The sequence below is a fragment of the Dermacentor silvarum genome, chromosome 1 (assembly GCF_013339745.2).
Source record: "Dermacentor silvarum isolate Dsil-2018 chromosome 1, BIME_Dsil_1.4, whole genome shotgun sequence".
NCBI lineage: Eukaryota > Metazoa > Arthropoda > Arachnida > Ixodida > Ixodidae > Dermacentor > Dermacentor silvarum.
This window is the reverse complement of record NC_051154.1, coordinates 187,313,194-187,336,203: the sequence shown is the minus strand read 5'-3', so window position 1 is coordinate 187,336,203 and position 23,010 is coordinate 187,313,194. Positions and strand designations below refer to the sequence as shown.

Below are 23,010 nucleotides of genomic sequence, written 5' to 3'. Positions count from 1 at the left end.
ATTGCAACAATGCATCCCTATGAATGATTTCACACGTCGGGAGATCAAAAAGGTACCCAAAATGTTTGCAATTGTAAATGCAGTCAACGTCCGATTTTTCGGACACCCTAGGGGGCGCGAAAATGCCAGAAAAAATGAATGCCTTTTACTGCCCCCAAAGGCTCAAACTGCCACTGGCACGCCCAAAATAGCTCTGAAGGCCTGCCAGTAAACTTATTAGGCTTATTGGTGCTCGTAATGTGACAAGATGTGTCGGATGAACGCATGTATAATTAAGGACTACATACTGTGTCCCGTGACAGTGGCCCCTTTCCACTCTTAGTATGCTACACTGCAACAAACACACGTATAGAGTGGTCTACTGTTAAAGGGAATACTAGAGCTCGTGGCATCTGCTTGGCGCCACCGCCGGCCAGCGGCTGCATCGAGCAGGCGCAGTGAGCGCTGTGGGCGGTGCTCTTTCGTCGTCTGCTACCGTCTGCTGCAGAGTTTTGGATCGTTGCGAAGCAAGCAGCTCGCGTTATTCTTATATGGAAGCAGCCACTTTTCTTTCAGCTGGAAGGAACGTGACTGGATTGATTTATACAGTTAAACCTGGATATAACGAAACTGACAAATTCCCGAAAAACTTCATTATAAAGAGGATTTCGTTATATGCAGGTTCGGCACGAAAATTCGAAAAAAAAAAACGCTTACCGTATTTACTCGATTCTAACGCACACCCGTTTTCCGTTTTCGTCGAAGCACTCATCCTTGGAATGTCACACCAGGTACTGGATGCGTGGACGCGTGTCGTTTCGCACAAGCGCGACGCCTCAGAAACAGAGCGAGCAACACGATGGCGTCATATAGTGTCACCTAGTGTCAGTTAGTGAAGTGAAGCACAGATACTTCCGCAGTAACCAAAGAGTGGTGCTGCCAGCGCGTAGAAAAAAAAAAAAAAACATTTTTTTTTTTTCCTTCGGCAACTTCAACTGGAAAAGGAGAGTGCCGGCTTGGCGGGCTAGGCCAGCTGCAGCAAGATCGGGTTTGAATGAAGGGAGGGGGAAAGGTCACGCCCGCGGCGGCAAGATCGCCGGGTCGAGGGATGCAGGCCCGCCTCGCACACGCTTGCACGCAGCACATGTGCACTCGCTCTCGCCTAGCAGTCGCCGTGAATTCGAATGCGCCAAGCGCGCTGCCACCGCTTCGCACTCCGTCACAGCGGAGAAGGTGCTTCTGGTTGGTTCTCGCGCAAAAATGACAAAATTTGGGGCGAAATCTCTAGGTTGTCCGGCGGAGAAAATTCACGATTTCGAGGGGGTCTCCCGCTGCCACTTCGTTACGTACAGGTCTCAAATACATGTGCTTCTATGGAGTAACGGCGGGTAATAGAAAAACTTCGTTCTATCCAGGAATTCGTTATAGCAGGTCTAACTGCACATCAGATAAATGATCTAAACATCAGCAACAATGACGCTGCCGTCTATTGTTCACCTTCTCTTTTCATAAAGATTTGTCCGCTTCAAAAAATGCTTACTGTGCACGTCGATTCTCATGACCCAGCGATAGCTCGAGTGATAGCTCTTTATAAATTAATATGCTCTTTAATCGCACTTATGGATTCTTTGTTCAGTCGATGCGTTGCAGCAACTCGAATAAGCATTAGTAGTGAGTACAAATGAAATGGGCACTACACACGGAGTATTATCTAATATAGCTATTCCACAAAGAGGCATCCGTAAAATAAATTATCATGTTTGTCTTGTTTGCCTCGTCTAATTTTCTTTCAGCTTTGAAACGGCTGACTTTCAGAGTGTGACCATGCAGGCACCAGCCAACATTAAAAAGGCGTGACCAGCTTGCTTCGCTACTATCCGAAGCACCGCAGCAGACGAAAGAAAACTGCCCACAGCGCTCAATGCGAGAAACTCGTTGTAAAGCCCCTCAATAAAAAAAGCAGCGCCATGCGCCGCTTTCCTCCTCTCCTGCCCGTTCTTTCGGCGCTCGGCCCTCCGATTGGCCGAATGCTGTCACGTGCTCTCGCGCGCTTTTTTTCTTGCTTGTTTTTTGCTCCCGCCGCCATCGTGGTGCCAGACCATTGCGAGCGGTGTATGGAGGCACCACGCATCGCGTCTCCATTGCGCTTTTAAGGCGTAGTGTTCGCGATGCCGTGTTGCTCGGCATTCGGGTGCAGAACACGCGAAACAGACGGCAAGCGACTCTTCCGGATTCCATCTGCGAAGCGAGACGCGGCGTAGAGTAGTGTAAGGCTTCCTGCAAGCGAGCAAAGCCACTAGCCTCATTATCGACGGACCGCTTCCGCCGAATGATCGGTAGCTCACTAGTCAGTGAAACCTGTAAGACAACTGCATATATACAGCTGGTGGATCATGCACTCCCGCAGCGTAGTCATTGTTAGAGGCCCGCTGTGCACGTTAGCCGCTGGCCAACGAGGGACTGGAGCTACTGAAATGCTGAGATGACGGCGCTAGGTCAACCAACGCCGAGGTCGCGCGTGGCATGGCTCAGTTAAAGCCCAACTTAGAGGCTCTAGGCTCACTGTATCACCGCTAATAGTACAGCCATCTAAGTGCAACGGCATTTATGCGTCCTCTCGTTGTTTCGGCAGCCAGTCATAATATAACGCGAAAAATTCCAATCAAAATACGAGTTCAAGAGCGCGAGCGACACGTAGCCACAGCGTTTCATTCGGCGAGCGCCTGCTAGTTCAGCACCGCATAGGGGGAGCCACGGTTGACAGAAGAGAGAGTGAACGCCGGCGCAGGAGGAGAGAGGAGATGGCGCTACTTTTCTTTTATTGAGGGGCTTTAACTCGTTGCGGCCGGCAGTGGCACCGAGCAGATGCCATGCGCTCCGACGTTCCTTTTAACAGTGGACCACTCTGTACATGCTCTCCCACACCCTCTCTACCTCTACCCCATGACTGGCTTCCCACATTTTGCATACATAATTTTTTTCCACTTGGGCACTCCTAATGCTAATACAATGAAACAGCACCAACAGCAGGAAGTAAACCTCAATGCAGCTAGGCCTAGTGTTGCCGTGATGGTGGCTATAGCTGCCAGCAGGTCGGCATGCGAGAACACTGGTTCGAGGTTACGAGATAACATACATTGGTGGTGGCTTCAATTATTGTAAAAAAAAGTCAGAAAAATCGGACAGCGATGGGTTTCCGTGTCCGAAATTTCAGACGTTCTTATACACTGGCTCTATGGGGTACGCCACAGTGCTGTGAAGGCGTCCACATTATCGGGCATGTCCAAAAAATTGGCTGATGAATGTATTTGAAACAAAGTTTTATACTTGCTGTTTCAACCTGAGCAAGTGGTTGCAGCTCTTTCTTTTGTTAGTTCTCTTGCAGTACTCATGGAAAGCTTTTCAGCATATAATTTCTTGACAGCATCCAGAAAAAAATTTACAAAGATGCCACATACAGAAGCCGCCAAAACTGAAGCACAAAGGCAGCAGGAAAAAAAAAAAAAAAAAACACGGTACACCTTCAAGGCCTGCACTGTGCGTGGATCCACTTTTTGTTTTTGTTACATTCTGCAGTTTTACGTGCTAAAACCATGATCAAATTAAGAGGCACGCCATAGTAAGGGGCTCTGGACTAAATTTTACTACCTGGGCTTAAATAAGCACAGTACACAAGTAAAAAAAATTAAATTATGGGGTTTTACGTGCCAAAACCATGATCGGATTATGAGGCACGCTGTAGTGGAGGACTCCGGAAATTTCGACAACCTGGGGTTAAAGCGTGAACCTAAATCTAAGTACACGGGTGTTTTCGCATTTCGCCCCCATCGAAATACGGCCACCGTGGCCTCGTGCTCAGCAGCCCAACACCATAGCCACTGAGCAACCACGGCGGGTCACGGTACACAAGTGTTTCTTGCATTGCGCCCCTATAATCAATGCTTTCGACAGTACCAGATGAAGTAAAACAAGAACTCTGTGGTGGTCTATGTGCCTTTTTACCTATGGAAAGTGTCCAAACATTTGTTTCTACTTACTTTGACAATTAATAAATATTTGTTCATCAAGTGTGCTCGTATTGGCCGATGGAAAGTATACTTCCCACTGTATTATCCCCCATAATTCTGCTTGAAAAAAAATCTAGAAATAGGTGAATGACCTTCTGAAAGCATTTCACAATTTCCCTATTGCTTCCAAACACATCTACAGAAAATGTGCCCTTTAACAGGGCACTAAAGGGGCGCAGCAAGTCAAGCTGCATTAGTAAATTATGCTCATGCAATCCCAAAACAGCCACTCTTTCCACGAGAGGAGGCTTGGTAACCCAGAAAGAATTAAAAGACAAAAAGAAAGACAGGTGGCAACGTCGCCCTAAAGTTCCTGCACCACCAGAATGCCCTTACATTAGGACTTTTGACAGTGTCTGCTTGGGTCTGGTCGGCTGTTTACTGGTAAAAAAGGATAACACTGCACTTAAAAGAAACCAAAGATTCAACATCACAAGTTTGGAGAACCCTTCATGTGCCAAAATGGTCCAAATATGAGAAGATACATCACAATCCATAATGTCACACTGAGCTTAAGTTTCAGTGCATACTTGAAGGGAACTTTTGCCTGCATTTTCTTCACTAGTGATCAACCCTTGTCTGCCGAATTAGTGAATAATCCAGAAAAATAAGGAGGACAACGGGCTGAACTTAGTTATACAAGCACATGAAGCGAAGAAAGCCAAGAAAATGAAACCAGAAAAAGCCTAAGGGAAGGTATTTTTCTTTTCAACTAAAATGTAGAAATAAGAAAAAGGAAAATGAAAGTGGACAGAAAAGCTTGCCCCAGCTAGGAGCTGTACCCACATCTAGGGTTTCAAACGTATATTTTTATTTTGCCAGTATAAATTGATCTAGCATTACTGTTTAGTGTCCCTTTATTATGGTACGACCAGCCACTCTGCTATTTCTAAACGAAACTACCTAATAAAAACAACTTAAATATGGTTCTTGACTACTCCAGTTTTAAAGGAGCTTATAGCCTCCTGTCCAGAAGTAAAAGTATAAGGTTGCTGATGTCTTCTGAACTCTTTTGAGACCCACATACGTTAAAGCTGAAGCGTAAGAAAGACCGTGCAGCAACAGGCTTCAATATTGCCAACTGGTTGATTGAAGGGGCTTAAAGGCATATTGCAATGAATTTTGGGCCATGTAAAAAAAAAGTTTGATTTCAGATAATGCAGATGTAAAGTAGCCTCCAGGCAAATTTTTACTTTTGAAATACAAGTGGATGCATCACAAAAGACCAACAAAAGTAGACATTTTTGATAACAAAAGAAGAAAAACTCCAGTACCACTGGCCAAATGTGCGACATGACTCAGAATGCATGGGTCCTCAGCATTCGTATTAGGCGCTTCCCATGGCACACTGAAAATCTTGAAGGCAATGTGCTAGGACTTGCGTCATACCAGCTAACTGCGATGTGCACATGTCTGCTTATGTTCTATTTAAAGGCGACTTTAATAAGTAGGGTCATTTATTTTTGGGTATTATGGTTTTTAAATTTCGGGTAATAAAATCGGGTGTTAGTTTCAAAGAGGAAAACCTGGGAGAATCCAGGTTTTTGTTGTCTGCCAGCCAAAAGTTCGGGATTTTCCGAGTAGCTTTCACGAACGACTAACACAGGTAATGGTATCCTTATGGACACAATGGTCTTATTTAAACAAGCGAAATCACTGACAGGAAAATATGACAAAGAGCTGTTTGCAAGTTAGGTGATTAACTTCACTATACAAATAAATTCTCACCGGCAGGAATTTTTACCATTTTAAAAGAAATCACATAAACAAACACAACCAATACTATAAACATTCTTGGCAATCGTTTGTTTACTTTCTTCTCTGCATTATTTTATCAAAGAAATCAAAAAGCAGAGTTGGTGCACATAGGCATGCTTCTGAAGAAGTAGGATGCTTTACAAGCTTTTGTTGACGTGGATTACCATGTGCATTTCTCCTACTTTAGATCTTTCTGGCCTCTTATCGTTAGATTTTTGTTTCACTGCTTGGCCCTTTGCAACAAATGGAATGGAATACCAACTAGTCCAATCTGCCACCCTTATTTCAACATATTTTAACTGAGAAAACATCCTCTCCATGTCACAACTACTGTTCGCAATGCAGAAAAATGGCAGCGCTGCGTTCGCTCCCTAGTGCATCACCACTGTTTACATGTGAGCAATGTGTAGGAACTGTGATGCGCAATTGTCTTAGACATTCATGTATTAAACACAGCTACTAAAAGGAGAAAACCTCTCTTTTACCGAAGACCAGAATGCACTGAATAAATTATACTACGTATATGGTGGCTTTTGCTTGAGTGTTGAGCGAGAAGGGCGCGTATATCATGTTACAGGAATAAGTTAATATGCTGTATCTTGACTGCTTGCCCACACAAGTCGGGTAGCAGTTCGAGAGCAGATTTAACCCAAGTTCTATAAAACGTGCACAAAAATCCGGAATTAGTATTGGATTTTACCGAAAAATGAAGGGCCATAGTAATAAGTGATGTCTAAAACATGGTGTCTATGAGATATTTCCAGCTTTGCAATTAGCAAAAGCATCACAGAGACTGGCTTCTATTACCCAGAGAGTGCCGTTGCTTGGACATGGATTTGGACAACACCGCCTATAAGAAAATTTAAAAAGTACCAGCCCTGCAGCTTTGCCAAAATTTCTTCTGTAGCATACATTACTAATTTATGACCAATTTAGCTAAAGTGAAATTTTGTATCAGTTCACCTTTAATAATGTCCAAAAGCAACACATGGGCTATGAGAGATGCCATAGTGGAGGGCTCTAGATTAATTTGGATCACCTGGAGCTGTTTATGTGCACCCAAAGCATGGTACAAGAACCTTTTTGTATTCCGCCCCTATCGAAATTTAGCCATAGCAGCCAAGAATCAAACCCGTGACGTGCTCAGCCAGTGCATGGGTAGGTTCAATGCTTAATACTAATATTAAGCTCTGGGGCTTGCCCAAATGTGACTGAAATGCTTATTGCATGGTACTTTATTCCCAACGATATGAAGTTGCTCAAGTTGAAAATCAGGATTACAAAGAACTTGCAGACTGCATGGCCAGCTCAAGCAACGACAGCAAGACAAGGGCACAATGCATACAGCTCTTGCTTACCGTGTGTATGTTAATGGATGGAAACATGTTCTGGAACATGGAGGCCATTAGTTTGAAGTGCATGCCTTCCCCACTGAAGTTATTCAGCACAAGCAGTGGATGAGAGCTGAACTGATGTGTGTAGGTGACAGGCTTCTTCAAACTTGAGATGATGTCACGAGCCAGGGCATAGTTTTCCACACGAAAGGTGAGCGTGGGCCCACGAGGTAGCCTTGCTAGTCGCATGTAAATAGCTTTCTCAGTCTTCGTGAAGACCACCAGGTGTGTCACATGTAGCAGCCCAGCCACTGACACAAAGTCCTTGACCACGTTCTTCCTCCGCACCTGAGTGGTGACAACACAAGAATCACATTTTTTCTTCTTCAAATGAACACTTTATCCAGCACAGTAAAACAGATCTGAATGCATCATCTGGATCCTTAGCCTACATGGCTAGCTTTAAATCCATTACAAAGATAGACAAAAAATGAAATCTTGGGCAACAACAACAGTTCTTATATGCATGCCTACATGTAATTCTTTAAATATGGTATAATGTCTAGAAGGTTACTAATGAAGCAGGGTATATCATTCCAAACTTCTGTCCCAACAAATGACAGAGAATGTTTGTTATTACATTGAGACTTTTTGGCTGGCTGAGTCTGTTATATACAGCCTGGCTGGTGACCCATATTAAGTGCAAGAAACTCCTGTGTAGATGCTAATATTCTATGAATTAAACAACTCTGTTGCAGCCCCGGGCTCAGTGAAATGGCAACGTGTTTATCTATTGACCCTTTTCACGGAGCAGTTTGTTCTAGAGAAACGAGATGGCACTTTCGGCAGTACGCCGCATGTGGCCTCAGTGACAGCGCACGAATTCGAAACCATTACCACTTCTACCTTGCTTCTGTGCGATCAGCTGCCGGAAATGCAACTGAGTTTTCACTGACGCACTGTGCTCCAATCATGCTGGATTGAATCATGTGGTTTGAAGACATGTGCAGTAGTTGGCTGCAAAAATAGCGATTGGCATATTAAGGAATGAAATGAATCTGTGTGGCCAAATTCACAGAACGCTGCTGCAACTGTCCGTACGTGTTACTAGCACTTCGAGGTGTACGGTTTTCCTCGAGGATACAAAAATTTGCTGATCCGCCATCACTGTATCGCCAACCTTCAAAGAAAGGGCTTCAGCCCCAGAATGTTAGAAAGAGTGAGTACCGCTCGTTACACAGTGACAAAAGGAGTTTCACGCACAATATCTACACACTAATACCCCAATTGGCACGGAAACTTAAGCCCACTTTTTCACTAATGTGTCAAGAATAAGTGAATAGGCGCACATTTAAATGTATGCACACTATATACGTACAATAAATAACTGACTACACCGATAGCACACTAGTGGTCGAAGCTGAATGTTTCGCGACGGTCCACAAGAGTAAGCGAGTTACTGGCGATAATACATCTTTGCTACAAGGCATGTACGCAGCAATGTACAAAACAGCTACGTTTCAAGCCTTGTGCGCAGCAAAAGCAAATCTATCGAAACTGAGCACATCCGCGAGTGATTGGGCCAAAAATATTCTGATGGTGACCGCACCAAGAAACTTTACTGAGTCAGAAACATGAGAAGCCACAGCTTCAAAATATTTGCCAAATAAAGAACGAAGAGCAAAACACACTAATTCTGATTCAATTGATGAGCAGAAAGTTTGGGTAGCTTGAAATACATATTTAGTGCCGCTTTTAGAACAAGCACAATATATATATATATATATATATATATATATATATATATATATATATATATATATATATACACACACACACTGCTCGCGCTGTTTGGACATAGCTTAATCAGCTCCGAAAGCGCTTTTGCATTCCCTCTGAAGCTGTGGCCAAAGCCTCGTATCGTCCACCCAGTCACCGTCTACGATATCTCTAGAAATAGAGGTTGCTAAGCCGCAGGGGGTGTCATGTACATCCACTGTAAACACGGAGGCAAGCAATGGACGCGTCACCACATGATCAAACATGGTAGCGCCCACGGGACTGCCTCAAAAGGGGGTCAATACGAAACGTTGGGCAGGGTGTGCATCTTTAATAGATGATGCAATTATTCTTACATGTTTCTTACATCATCACCTTTATCCACATAATTTATGCTATCCCAGCCTACCTGAAGCTACACTTGAAAGCTTACTTTCTTATTTATGGCTAAATCTTAGCCAAATTTGCACACCTTGTGTATTTTAGCATGTTCTACCGTCATTTTAGCATGTACCGTATGTCATGTACTACCGTCACACACACACACACACACACACACACACACACATACACACATATATATATATATATATATATATATAGAGAGAGCGTTTGATGAAGTTCTTGTTGCGCCGGATGCGAAGGCACAGATTTAAAATTTTAATTAGGGGGTTTTAAGTGCCAACACCACGATCTGATTATGAGGCACGCCGTAGGGGGGTCTACGGAATAATTTTGACCACCTGGGGTTATATAATCTGCCCGTAAATCTAAGTACACGGGTGTTTTCGCATTTCGTCCCCATCGGAATGCGACCAGATGAAGGCTGATTTAAAAAACAACAACAACAACAACAGAAGGCGACGACGGTATGAAACCATTTTGGGAAAGTTTCGGCCGAGGGACCAGCCTTCGCCAGCGTTAACTACACACCCACACGTGTGCGTGTGTGTGTGTATTAACGCATTAAAATATAGAAAGGTTAGTAGACACCTTGGGTAATCGCGGATTACAAGCACACGCGCTTTATCTACAAACGTTTTGCACCAAAATTCGAAGCAGGGACGTAGCATAACGCTGCACAAACAGCGATTTTGAAGCATTCCAGCACTGAATTCCAGCAGGCTCTGAATAAAAACGTACTTCTGTTACCGAGTGAATAAGATAACACTTACCTGCAGCCTTGAGGCAGTATAGGGCTCCATAACTTTTCTGAAATTGATCATCAGCTCTGACGCATTCTTGCCTAAAGTGCCGCGCGATATAACAAAAGTGTGAGGCGCCTTTGAGACCTCTTCTGGTTCCACCGATGCACTGCCTTTCTTAGCAGCTTTCACGGCACGTCCCTGCATTAAAATATGTACAAGGAATTAGGTAGAACATTCACAACATTAACCTGCGCTCCATGCTCAATCATCCTTCTGCGTGTAGTTGCTGCATTCAAAAGGTAGAGCCTGTGCAGCAAGGCCAGATCTGGCCATGGCAACGTAATGCATCCCATAGCATGCACATAGCATGCATAAAATACTGGAAAAAAATGCGCTGCACAAATTGCGTGTTTCAAGAATTAAATGTGGGTATACGAACTCACTTTTCGTTTTTTCGCTCCCATACTGAAGAGTCCCACGTGCGCGTTTGCTTGTCGTGGTTCACATGGAGGAATGGTTCACTACTACAATGGATTGGATCGTTTTGTCCCCTTTGCTATCCTTTGCACAGCCGTCGCTGATGTGCGGATTAAAAAAAAACTAACTATTTCATAGTATTCTTCTCTTTTTCTCAGTCGCTAACAATCCTTATTAAATCGACAGTTCTAAACTTTTTACTTCAGTAAAAAGCAGCTAGCTCTGAAACCAGCGTAGTCAGGTGGATCGTTTTCATTCTCCTACCTCCACAGAACAAGCAAACAACTTGTTGGCAACGCTGCTCTGTTATCAAGTTTCGTTTTTCAACATGGCTGCTTCCTAGTTTGCGGACAGCGTTAAGGTTGAATAGAACGTTCATTTTACCGGCGTGCGGAGTTTTAACGAAACGACAGTCGTAATGAAATTTTATCGCGAACCTATTGTATGCGTGTCACTTGTGTGTATTTGGCTTAGTTTAGGATGGCGATGCGAAGGACTTGAACCCGTCACAGTGTCTACGGTAATTGCAGTAGGCGCTGGTTTAGGCGTTTCAATGATGTACGCCGGGTGGAACGCTCTTAAATGCAAAAGTTCTGAGTGCTGCGCGGCTCCTTGGGTGACTGACAACGTCAAGGGTACGGCTGTTTGGGATCACTGTTTTACTGTCTTCTCCTAGGGTTATTAACATCACGCTCAGCCACGTTAATGATGTAGTTCCAATGAGGCGCATGCATAGCTGGCACAAGATTATTGAGGTTCTATTTAAGGAAGCTTGCTTCCTGGCACTGCTATTATTCGAAATTTAGAAAGTGCTCATCAAATGATTTGTATATCCCTGAACTGTCTGAGACACTCATCTGCTGAATTCCGGTGTTCTATTACCATTGATCCAAGTTATTTTAGGTATGTTTACTCGAGTGCTCGGCGAAGTGCAGACGGCAGGAGCTTGAGTACTATACGGTCACTATTGCTTTTATTTTTCTGTCAACATTAAAAAATTGGCAGTCGGGCACACCATGCTGCATCCACACATGATGACACGTTTTAAAAGGACAAAGCGTTTTGAGTTGGCACTTATCTCATGACACCGACCGGTAACTGATATAACGCCGGAAGTTCCAAACTTGTTTTTCGTGTTAGAATCTGCACACTATGAAGTACAGATAGTGTTCAAGTCAACCCCCCCCCCCCCCTTTTTTTTTTTTTTCCCTTCTTCTTTCGTTGTTGCGCTGGTCGTGTTATATATAGTAATTGCATTGCTGGATGAAGACGGTTGTTTTGGCAGAGGGTTCAAAAGCTTTATTTTAAAGTGCACTATCGGCTTTGAAGCTTGATTACTGTCATCATGCACTAATATCTATAAAACAGGAAAAGCATTTGTGCCAAGAATGTATTCACATTAAAAGACAGTGTAAAGTTTAAGATTATTCACTAGTTATAAGTTATTTTTCCTTCACGAGTGTCACTTCAGTAATTGTGATTATGATAAATTCATTCATGGTATGGCATGAAAACCACAGGACATGCAGCCTGTGCCACATGGGCTTGCACTCACAATGCAGGGGGCATGATGCCTACATATACGCATGGAGTATGTAGTTAAGCGAGAAAATGTGCTAGAAAAAGAAAAAAAACAAAAGAAAGGGAGCTTTTGAGCTGGCAGACTATTAAGACAAAACATCAAGTTTGCATAATTCAAAATTGACACAGGCTGAATTAGTTTTGCAGGCTGCAGCTAATAACCATTGCACCTTTGGCTGTAGACGAGTGACTCTTCATGTCTAGCGTCATCGATGTTTTTTGCAAGATGGTGATTGCACTGAAGAATGCGACCATACATACAAGCAGCCTCTTTGTGTCAGTTTTTCTTTGGCACCCCCGTGCAGGTTTCAATAAACCTCATGTTAAATCCAGCCTTCACCTCTGATGGTTTAGCTCTTCTTCACAGGAACATTTTTTTTTTTTTTCTGCTGAAGATGCACTGTTCATACATGCTCAGTGCAAAAAGAGTGGTAACCTTCATGGTTAAAGATATTGAATAGTGAATTGAAATTCCATTGTATCAATTTCCTTTTCTTTATTTCTTGTGTGTTGCATTGTATTGATGAACACACTTGCACATGTTGATCTTGGCTGCAGCTTTTTAGAGGATTTCATGTGGCCTGCAGGTTCTACATAGTGTATTTCTGCTCAACATGCATACGCAGGGGCTTCGGAAGTGTTCAAGTGAAGGGCTGAACACATTTGCGGAGAATGGGGAGGGGGGGGGGGGGGCGGCTTAGGGCCGTGGCTCTGGGGCGCCATTGTGTGCTCTGTTTTACATGGAGTCTTGCAAGAAAGCATTGAAGACGCTTCTATGTGACGTGTGGTGGTTCCATGCGTTTGATGACTGACACGTGGCTGCTGTCTAGGAAAGAAGGGCAATGCGTACAGGGTTACTGCGTGAATTCTTGTGCTTGGTTTAAGCAGCTAACGTTCCTTTGTGCACTGATCACATGGTTGGTGTGGATGTTGGATCTGCCCTGCATAAGGATAACGGAAGCTAAAGGTTGAGAAAAGGAGGGCTCTGAGTCCCCCCCGCTCCCAAGGACTGGGCGGGGGGGGGGGGGCTCCTTCACCCCCCCCTCCCCTGCTTCCGAAGCCCTTGTGCATATGTACATTAGTATGCTAATACAACACTATTTATTGTGTCCTACTTATTTCATGCTTCGTTTACTATATCTTGGCCAGGAGTTAACAAGAGTAAGATGTGTGCATGATTTGTGTGGTAGTTTATGGTGGGCTCTGTAAAAAGGTGCACCTAAATCACTGCTGCAAGAAAGATGAATTGACTGCACTCATTGATTTGGCACTTATTGTGCTGTGAAAATTGCTTGGATTATGCAAAAAGTTGGTGAACCTTGGTGACACTGCTTTACTTTTTTGGAAATATTGGGGGTTGACCGTACCCCTCCTCGCTCGCCCTCTTCTGGAGCCACCCCCGAGTTTCATACATTGTGCTGAGATGTCACTACTAGCACTCTGTCAATGCTGACACCACAAGAAGCAGCTCTCTGGGCTTCTGCTTGTGACTGGTGTAGACTTACTCCAAATGCATAGAGCTGTAAACTTACCCCAAATGCAGCGGACCCTCGAACCAGCAGAATAGAGCTGCATCCACTTGTAACTTGTACAAAGGAGGAGTTTCAGTCACTGTTGTGGCACACAAGTTTTGCAAATGCATTACTGGAAGGACAGTGACTTTCACTTGCATGCCCTTTCACTAATGATGAGGCTAGATAATTGTCTTGTTATGAATATAACATTGTCTGCAGGTGGTGTGAAGAGCCATCAAGATACCAGCAAAAGAATCAACTGCTGTCACTAAAGAGTGACTGTAAATCATGACCATGTAGTTAGCATAAGTCTTTGAAACCAAGAAAAGCACAGGGGAATTGGAAGTGTTCTTAATTGCAGGAGAACAGTCGTATATTGTTAATATTCAGGATAAAGAAAAAAAAAGGGGGGGAGGAAGGTAGAAGAGAGCACTGTTTATTTGCTCCAGAAGAGAGGGGACAGTTTGTCATCTCGGGAAATAGATCTGACTGCTCCACATGCATAACAAAGGAAGGGCTGACAATGGAAGGCATAAAGTCTAGGGTTTGACGAAAACTCGTCTGGCGAGGAAAGAACATGGCTGTATAAACGTACACTCGCCAACTGAAGAACACAAAAACAACAGAATGGAAGGCATAAAGAAACGGAAACAAATGAGGTGCATCCTTAAGCTCAAAATCTTTGCACAGAGCAGTTTCTTACAGGCAAACAATAACATTTGCTGTTACTAGATGAAGCCACATGCAAATATGTGTCTGTGCAAACACATGGACCCATTCTTATTGCTACGTGATGATGATGCATACCCTTGGATTTAGTGGGACATACCGATAAGTGACCACTGTGTGATCTTATGACTACGACGTACCTTGCTTGATGTTGGCTGGCTGGTTTCCATCTTGGCCAGTGCTTCATCATCATCATCAGCCTATATTTTATGTCCACTGCAGGACGAAGGCCTCTCCCTGCGTTTTCCAATTACTCCTGTCTTGCACTAGCGTATTCCAACTTGCACCTGCAAATTTCCTAACTTCATCAACCCATCTGGTTTTCTGCCGACCTCGACTGCACTTCCCTTCTCTTGGTATCCATTCTGTAACCCTAATGGTCCACCGGTTATCCATCCTACGCATTACATGGCCTGCCCAGCTCCAGTGCTTACTACCCTTGTAAATACACCCTGTAAATAGTTTCCCCACTATACTTCCATGTAACAATATATTGATTACTTCAGTCGGAAGCAGTTTATGTGCCCCCATCAATTTTTGTATGCATCTTATGTGTTTAGTGAGTAACTGATATTTACATTGGTGCGTAAGGTTGTGCAGTATAATTGCAGTGTCCTTCAATATAAGCCTGCTCAATTACAAATCTACAATCCTTGCAATATCTAGAGAGACCTCCAAAGCCCAGGTTGTGTGCTGTGGTCTAGCCACCCTTGCAAAAGTTTTCAACTGATATTCCAACTGATGCCATCTGGTTCTAGTGTTAATTGTTTCTAAAACACATTTTTTGTTGTTGCTGGAGCCAGTTGTATACAGGGTCCTGAATATTTCGCTGCGCCTGTTCGAAAAAAGTTTTTGCGCTCATCGCTGCACTGATCTTACTCAAATTTTGCAGGACGATCGCATTTTTGGGTCTGCTTCATTGAGTATAACACTTACCACAGTTAATTGCTTGGTTTATTAGAAAAAAAGTGTGAATTTATCTTCACTTATGGGGATGTGAGCTGCTGCAGCGACAGTGCTAGCATAGACTTGTGTCGCCGATTGCTGGTAGCTGCTGAAAGCAGCCAGTCAGGGAGGTTTGCCGCGTGTTGCCCACTCCTGGAACACACCTCCCTGACCGGCTGATGTGTTTGTCTGAAATATAAACAGAAATGTTTGTCTATTTGGCGCCTATTTTGGCTTTCTGAAATATGGTTTGAAGTCTGCACCTGTCCTCTTTACATCTCCCTTCTTTGTCCGTACCTTTACGTGCTACCCTGCCTATACTTACATAACGAACTAACTAGCCCAAAGCAAACTTTTATGTCATACTCTAGTCGACTTTGCCTTGAAATGCCTGATTGTAGACGCTGTGTTCACGTGTACTGATACAAGCTGTATGACTGTGAAGACTGGTTTGGGTAAATAGTTTAGTAAGTATTGGCAACATTTAAAACAGTGTTTATTTGATACTGTAGCCTGTGAGAGTTTAAGCACGTTTAAAACTTTGATACAGAATTTTATTTGTTTGTTTAGGTGCGTGTGTGTGTGTCTGTCTGTCTATCTATGTGTGAATTACTACTTTTTCATCCAAGGCATGTGTGGCAGAACAAGATGCACTGAACTCAACTGACTTCATTACAGTCGTGGCCATAAGCACATCTGGTTATCAATGCAATGTTGTTTGCTCTGTGCCTATGAATACCATCTGTACAAAGAATTATATGTCCATGACATGTCCCTAACAGCTAACTAGTCTCATTGAGATGCTAAATCTGGCCATCTGGAAGTAACCTGGTACCAAGCCAATTTAAAATGAACCCCGCTTCCAGCCAAAGAAACCGAGTAGGATGTTAGCTTTGTCTAATTGGTCCTACACTAAGCTAGCCAGTGCCAGTTAAAAGTCAACTAGTTCCACTAAGCTGTCATCTTGCACCATATGACTTTCAACTGGTCCAGCTGAAGCCAGATTTGTTTCCAAACTGGGCCTAGAAAAGAAATTTCTCTTGGGCAGGGCCTTAGATTACTCAGAGACAGTGATTTTTTGGATAATGTACACATATGACAGGAAAGAGTGTGAGGGTAATTCCATAAGTTTTCAGCCTGGCATCTAGAACTCACGACAATTTCAAAATGGTTGCCTCAGGCACACAGTGCCATGTATTAGGAGGCCAGCGTTCGAGTTTCAACTCGGCGGGCATGTTTGTCAGTAGCAGGCGCTCGCTTGCCAAACACGAGCCGCACTAAATGGCAATAATGTTAAAATCGAGTATGGAGCTGTGATTAAGTTCCTCACCAAAGGAGGGGTTTCATAATGTATCGAGGTTTGGATGGCATCTACGGGGAGGCTTCCTCTTCATATGTCACTGTTGTAAGCAGTGGGCTAAACAGTTTCGCCTATGAAGAGAGAGAGCATTGAGGATGAGCTCCGCAGTGTTCGGCCCGTGGAGGTGATGATGGAAGGAATTCTCTCTTGTTGAGGAAGTTCTCAACAGGAGGCTGAAATTGAAAGAAATCGTGGCACGGGTGGGACTCTTTATAATGGCCATGTCCCAAATAATTCATGAGAAGCTTCACATGACAAACGTCAGTGCAAGATGGGTGCCCCGAATCCTTTCTTCTGTGCAGAAGGAGCATCATGTGACCTGTTCTCTCAAGTTTTTATAGCTTTGCCATGGGAATGAGAGAAAAGTGCTGGAGTCGATTTTCACCGGGGATGAAACCATGATCCTTTACTGCGATCCCCTTTCCAAAAGAGAATCCATGGAATGGCGCAAACCAGGAGAAGCACCACCACCAAGAAAAGCCAAGGTGACTCAGTCAACCAAGATCATGGAAACAATTTTTTGGGATTGCCGCTGGATTCTCTTGATCGACTTCAAGGAAAGAAATACCATCATGATTGCACAGTATTAGGCCTCACTTCTACATGAACTGCATAATGTAATAAACAACAAGAGGCAAGGGATTTTTCAACATGGCCCCCACCACCTGCTTTACGACAACACTCTAGTTTTCACATGGTGAGCATTGCGAAGGCTGCAGCGAAAGACTGTGGCTTCGAGGAAATCGAGCACCCACCCTATAACCCAGACCTTGGTGCCCAGTGACTACTACCTCTTCTCAAAGCTGGAGAACGATCTTTGGAGCAAAAAATTTGCTGCTGATGATGGAGTGAAAAATGCAGTCTGTGGACATATTGAAGACAGTAGTCCAGACTATTTTTTGAAGGGCATAGAAATGTTAGTTCACAGGTGTGAAAAATGTGTTGAAGTAAAGGGATATTATATTGAGAAGTGACACAGTTATTTAGATTCTATTGTTATTAAAAGTTAGTCAGGCCGGAAACTTATTGAATTAGTACAAAATTTAGTGTACCATAGACATTGAAGGAGTATGTATATATGCACATGCTATGTCACTTGTAGCATTAATTCTGGCTACAAAATTTTGCTTGCTAGCTTCACTCAAGGTCAAGCAATACATCACCATGCCCACTTTTCGTTTTATATGGGGTGCTGAGGGGATGTGTGCTTTAGTCATTGGCGAACCTCGTAGTTGCACTTATGTGCACACATGCCAGCCAGTTTCATAATACTGTCATACACATGATATAACGAAGTGCTTTGGGCCTCCCAAAATTATTCATTATACAGGTCACTTTGTTGTAAAGGTCGTGCACAGCTCGTCTCACAATAGAACCAGGACAGAATTATTCCTTCAATATACATGTCATTTCGTTGTAGAGGCGCTCAACTATAGTGCTTATTAAAGCGTGGGCGAATGGGGCCATCTGCTGCGACACCAAAACTTGTCTCGCTCAAGGTAGACACCTGAACTGCAGCTCCTTGGCAGAAGGGGAACCATCGGCACTTCTTCCCAAATGGTCTTCCTTCTGAGCCCTATATTGCTTGCCTTCAGTTGTCTAATGAGAACCAGCATATTTAGCATGTCATGGCAATTGCCAGCTTCATTTGTCATGCAGGGTTGCATTCATTTTGTTTTTGGTGTTGACATGTGCTAGTGGGCGGAGAGAGAGAGAGAGAATAAACTTTAATCAAAAGAGTATGCGAGTGTAGGTATCTCCTCCGTTATGCAGTGGTTGGTCCCCTCAGTCCAGGAGTCCAGCGGCCTTAGCTGCCCTTCTTGCTCGGTTGACCAGGTTGAGCTGGTCCGTCGAGTCGGAGCTGGATAGCGCTGCCTCCCATTGCCGTGCGGTGGGGTGTGTTATGGGTGTGAGCTGTGGTGCATTTGCGCAAGCCCATACCATGTGGTAAAGCGTTGCACATTGATCGCAGTGTGGACATTTATAGGAAGGAATACAGAGCAGGGTGTATGGCGTAGCAAAGACTCAAATGTGGATATGTGTTTGTTTGAAGTTTTCGCCATATTACGGAGGTGGGTGCAGTGAACCTTCACTAACATGCTGAGTGATATTGTGTTAGAGCGGGTTAGAGGGAAAGCATGGCTAAAGCAGGTATACATGGCCAATGGTATGAAAAATGCGGCGAAAAGAGGGGGCTGCCTGTTTTAGATGTTGCAAACATTGTAATTCCCTTAAAAATATTGTGAAATAATTTCTTGTGAGCATAAAAGAATGATTTGGACCTGGTGGATACGTCCCCATCCAGTAAAATTCTCTTCCAAAAATTTTATCGTTGATTTATGTATAAAGGAGGTACATGTTATTAAAATTTGCCATCCTAGCAAGTCATGACACTAATCTTCAACTCTCATTCTTCGAGCCTGTGCCTACATTCTCTAGGCACTATGTCATCTATAGCATGAGCGTTGTCTATTTCTGGTCAACTTGAACAACTGTGTACCATTTTTTTTTTTTTACTACCTTAGGTCATTCTGTCACCCCCCTTTGCCATTGTTGAGATGGTAGCGATCACCTCCTTTGCTGTTATTGAGATGGTAGTGACCTTGGGGTGAAGTCTGGGAGCTATGTTTGCATATTATGTCTCATTATTTTCTCTTACACACACTTACTCTAGAATCGGACATGAGCTGGTTTATCAGTTTCCTTAGGGTGAAGATAAAATGCAGTGTTGGCAAGCCACATCATGGCAAATGACAAGTAGACATGGAGGTTTTGCGTTGTAATGAAATTGTTTCAACCATTCATTTCTTTAAGTACAGAACCACAAGTTATGAGAGAAGCCCCTCTGCACCCTGTGGGCAAGCACCACCACAATGCTAATCTTTACCTTTGTTACTTTTCTTATTCACTCCACTTCATTTAACGTGGCCAACAGCTGTTCATTTTTCTTACACACGCATGGGCACTAAAATACACATGCACACATATAAGCAGATTGCCTTCATTCTCAAGCAGAAATGCGCCATTACTTTGGAGAATCATCAAATGACAATGTATTACAATGTTATCAAGAGCATTTGTGCACTGCCATGTTGAATGTATTGCAGGTATTTCATACAGCAAGCCATGGAAGTCACTTGTACGAATGACGTCACCCACTCATTTGACATAATATGGATTAGGGGCGTGTCACTATGATTGACAAGAAATATGAAATATCGAACATTTTTTGTATACAGCAGAGTTAATGCATAGCATTTATACTTGGCTATGGATATTCACAAGGACTTCCTCTACTGAATCAGCGCATTCTTGCATGATCCAGTGATTTGCGCACGGTGGTACTGACACAGAACTTTTGTTTCTTGCTTTCTTTGATTCTTTACATAGCTGCCAACTCTGTGACAACAGTATGGGGCCAGAATTTTTTTAAGACACAAAATATTGGAATTATATCGTCCTTAATGTGATTACTTCAAACTAAGTGCCAAAAGCAACATGGCTTCATGGTGTACAGTATATTGACAAGTGCCTCTTGTTACATCACAAAAATAGGAGGTAGTGGTCACATTGTATCGCTAACTACTGATGCTGCATCAGTCAGCCTGATACAGTGGTTGCAAGCCGCATAACAGTCAAAGCTGGGCATGCTGTGCATCGGTCATTCTTTCCTCTTTCACTCTGCATTCAACAGGATAAGCTTGGTCGACTTCTGTTGCTTCTCTTTGAATGTGCAGGGTCCTTCAGTCCCCTATTATTCCATTGTCTAAAGCTCTCAGCAAGACAATCACAGTACAGCTTTGACCACTGCAATAATCTGCTCATCATCATGCCTTTTCTGCTCGGTTTTTGTGACACGTTGAGGAGCCCTGGTCAACATTCCCGCAGATGTACTTCATATGGCACATGCTTTGAATTTATTGCATTAAAACCTGGTATAATTCATGATTTGGTGCACGTTGAAGGAATTGAGGTCCCATACCATTGTTAAGAGTCGGCAGCCACCTAACGAAGTAACGGAGAAAGAAAAGACAAAAATTTTGTGCCAGTACTAGCTTTTATTAATTGCATTTTACCACCATGGAATTATGGCAAATCAAGTAAGAGGGTACAACTTACTGCACACAAACATGACTACTGCTGATGTTCTTTGATAGCATTAGACATAATGACCATGGCTGATGTATGTTATAGATTTATCATGACAATGTATGTATGTGCATTAAATTTATGGTGTTGCTATGCCACTTAAGCGCAATAATTGAATGGTGAAGATGGTGTCCACAACACCTGGTTAGCTTGGACTGATTTATTTAATTCTGGGCAATATTTCAGGCCAATTACATATTGACATTCTTTGCCAAAACCGGTTTGTGTACCAACATGCTGTCTCATATAGGCATGCAGTTTTCTGATCTGACGTAATACAGGCTTTTGACTTACTTGAATGCTGACTGACACAATACTGACTGACAAAATGTTGCACATTGTAGTAACAGTTTTTACAAATTTACCAGTGCAGCTAGAGTCATTGTGGTAATTTGTGTCATCATGGTAGGTCATACCATGATACACAAAATGAGATTATTGCGCACTCAGGTATAATAGTTATGTGCAGCTGTTCATACCTTTCATTAACTTTACCAGTTAAGGAATTCTGTATATTAATGTCTTTTTGTAAGCAGGTGTGGTTATGTGTTCCATAGGCTATGTGTTTCAAGTGCATATGTGAAGGCAAATGTTTGATTAATATCTTCTAGTCCTTCATGAGACAACGCTTTGAAATCTATGTTGGCAGTATGTTCCCTATTATTCTCAGTAAATAAACTTTCCCTAATGCCACTACCCATGCAGATAACAAAAGAAGTTTTATAACTAATACAAGGTATGCATGCCAATTTATGGTACTGGCCCACCTGCTTCTGTTATCTAGAAAACTACCCCACATGTCTGTATGTTCTAGTTCTCTTGAACTGCAGGCAAAGCTAGTAGCTGTGTCTGTCTGTTTATATCAGCATTCACAAGACCTTCAATTTGTGCTGTTAGACTGGCTAGTTAGTTAACTGCCATGGTTGTATACAGTGGAATCTCGATGATACGATCACGGCTAATACGAATTTCCGGATGATACAAATTTTTCTGAGGTCCCAGCCGAGCCCCATTACTTTGCAACGTGCTAGAGAACGGTTGTTACGAATCGATTTTCGACCCGCGTCGGTTGATACGAATAAACGCCGCCCCACCGACGGCCGCGAAAGAGAACAGCGCGCAGTCACGCGCATTTTCCCTTTCTCTTTTGGTGCGGAGGCGCGGACACGACGCCGGACAGCGCGGAAGCCGCGACGGGGCGCGAAGAGTTTGAAGCGGTGGCGCTTTTGTTGCTTTTGTGCTTTTCTTTTTGTCTCTTCACTCGCTGCTGCCGCCGCGCTTCCCCACGCGCGGCCGCCGCAGCAAGCGAAGGTTCGTGCGGTCTATCGCTACAACAGAAACTGAGCGGCGTAAGCACAGCGCATACAAAGGTCAGAGCCGTGTGGAGATCGCTTTCAAGATACGATGCGCGCGACAACACCGACAGCCGGCACAGGCGCAAAAGTACAAGAACGCATTTGTTGGCAGAGTAGGAGCTGCCCCCCCCCCCCCCCCCCACTCCCTCCCTTCCGCGCTACCTTCCCGCTTTGCTCCTTTCGCGTGGGGAGATTTCGTCGCCAGTTACCCTTGCGCTCGGTTGCAAGATACGCATTTAGGCGCCCCAGCACAGCGTCGCCCCCCCCCCCCCCCCCCCCCCGTCCCTCCCTCTCTCCCATACCCCCACGGCCTTTCCGTGAAGGCGCGCGTCCTTTCACTCGCACATATGGCGCGCGGTGACGACTTTATCGCCCTTGAACTTGTGCTCCAAGTCACATGCTCCTCCTCCGCATCGTATTCGTTGATCTCCTCTCCCATCGGTGGGCGCACCTCGTGCTCGCTACCGCCTTTGTCGGCGAGATTTTCCCGCGGAAGCCGCAATTTCGTCTCACGCGGCTGCACTGTATGCGGTATGCGTATACATGGAGTTCTGTGGGAGGGTAAACGGGAGTCGGAAAAGGCCGCGTTGTAGTCAGTTCTGCACTATAAACGGTTACGTTATAAGTGGTCTATACTGTAACTGCTTTTTACGTATGTGTGCCTGAGTGAGTTCGCCTGTCGACTCTTTAATTTAGCTAGTTTTAATTGTGTTTCAATGATACGAATTTCGCATAATACGAATTTTTTTTGTGACCCCGTGAGATTCGTATCATCGAGATTCCACTGTAGTGGCTTCAGCATTGCACTGCTAAGCCCAAGTGCGCGGGATCGAAT

At 43.9% G+C, this 23,010-nt stretch overlaps 2 protein-coding genes across 2 annotated transcripts in view; one reads left to right on the top strand and one right to left on the bottom strand.

Moving 5' to 3' along the window:
• Positions 1-10,649, bottom strand: part of LOC119436527 (suppressor of SWI4 1 homolog) — a 38,728-nt gene extending 28,079 nt beyond the window's left edge. Inside the window, exons 1-3 of the mRNA XM_037703396.2 lie at positions 10,509-10,649; positions 10,093-10,263; positions 7,163-7,486 (exon numbers count right to left, since the gene is read on the bottom strand). Of these exons, the coding sequence (XP_037559324.1) occupies positions 7,163-7,486; positions 10,093-10,263; positions 10,509-10,529 (516 nt within the window). The 5' untranslated portion in view covers positions 10,530-10,649. The remainder of the gene's footprint in view (positions 1-7,162; positions 7,487-10,092; positions 10,264-10,508) is intronic.
• A 205-nt stretch (positions 10,650-10,854) lies between these two features.
• LOC119436526 (torsin-1A-like) overlaps positions 10,855-23,010 on the top strand; it is a 33,657-nt gene continuing 21,501 nt past the window's right edge. The window contains exon 1 of the mRNA XM_037703395.2: positions 10,855-11,177. Within this exon, the coding sequence (XP_037559323.1) occupies positions 10,961-11,177 (217 nt within the window). The 5' untranslated portion in view covers positions 10,855-10,960. The remainder of the gene's footprint in view (positions 11,178-23,010) is intronic.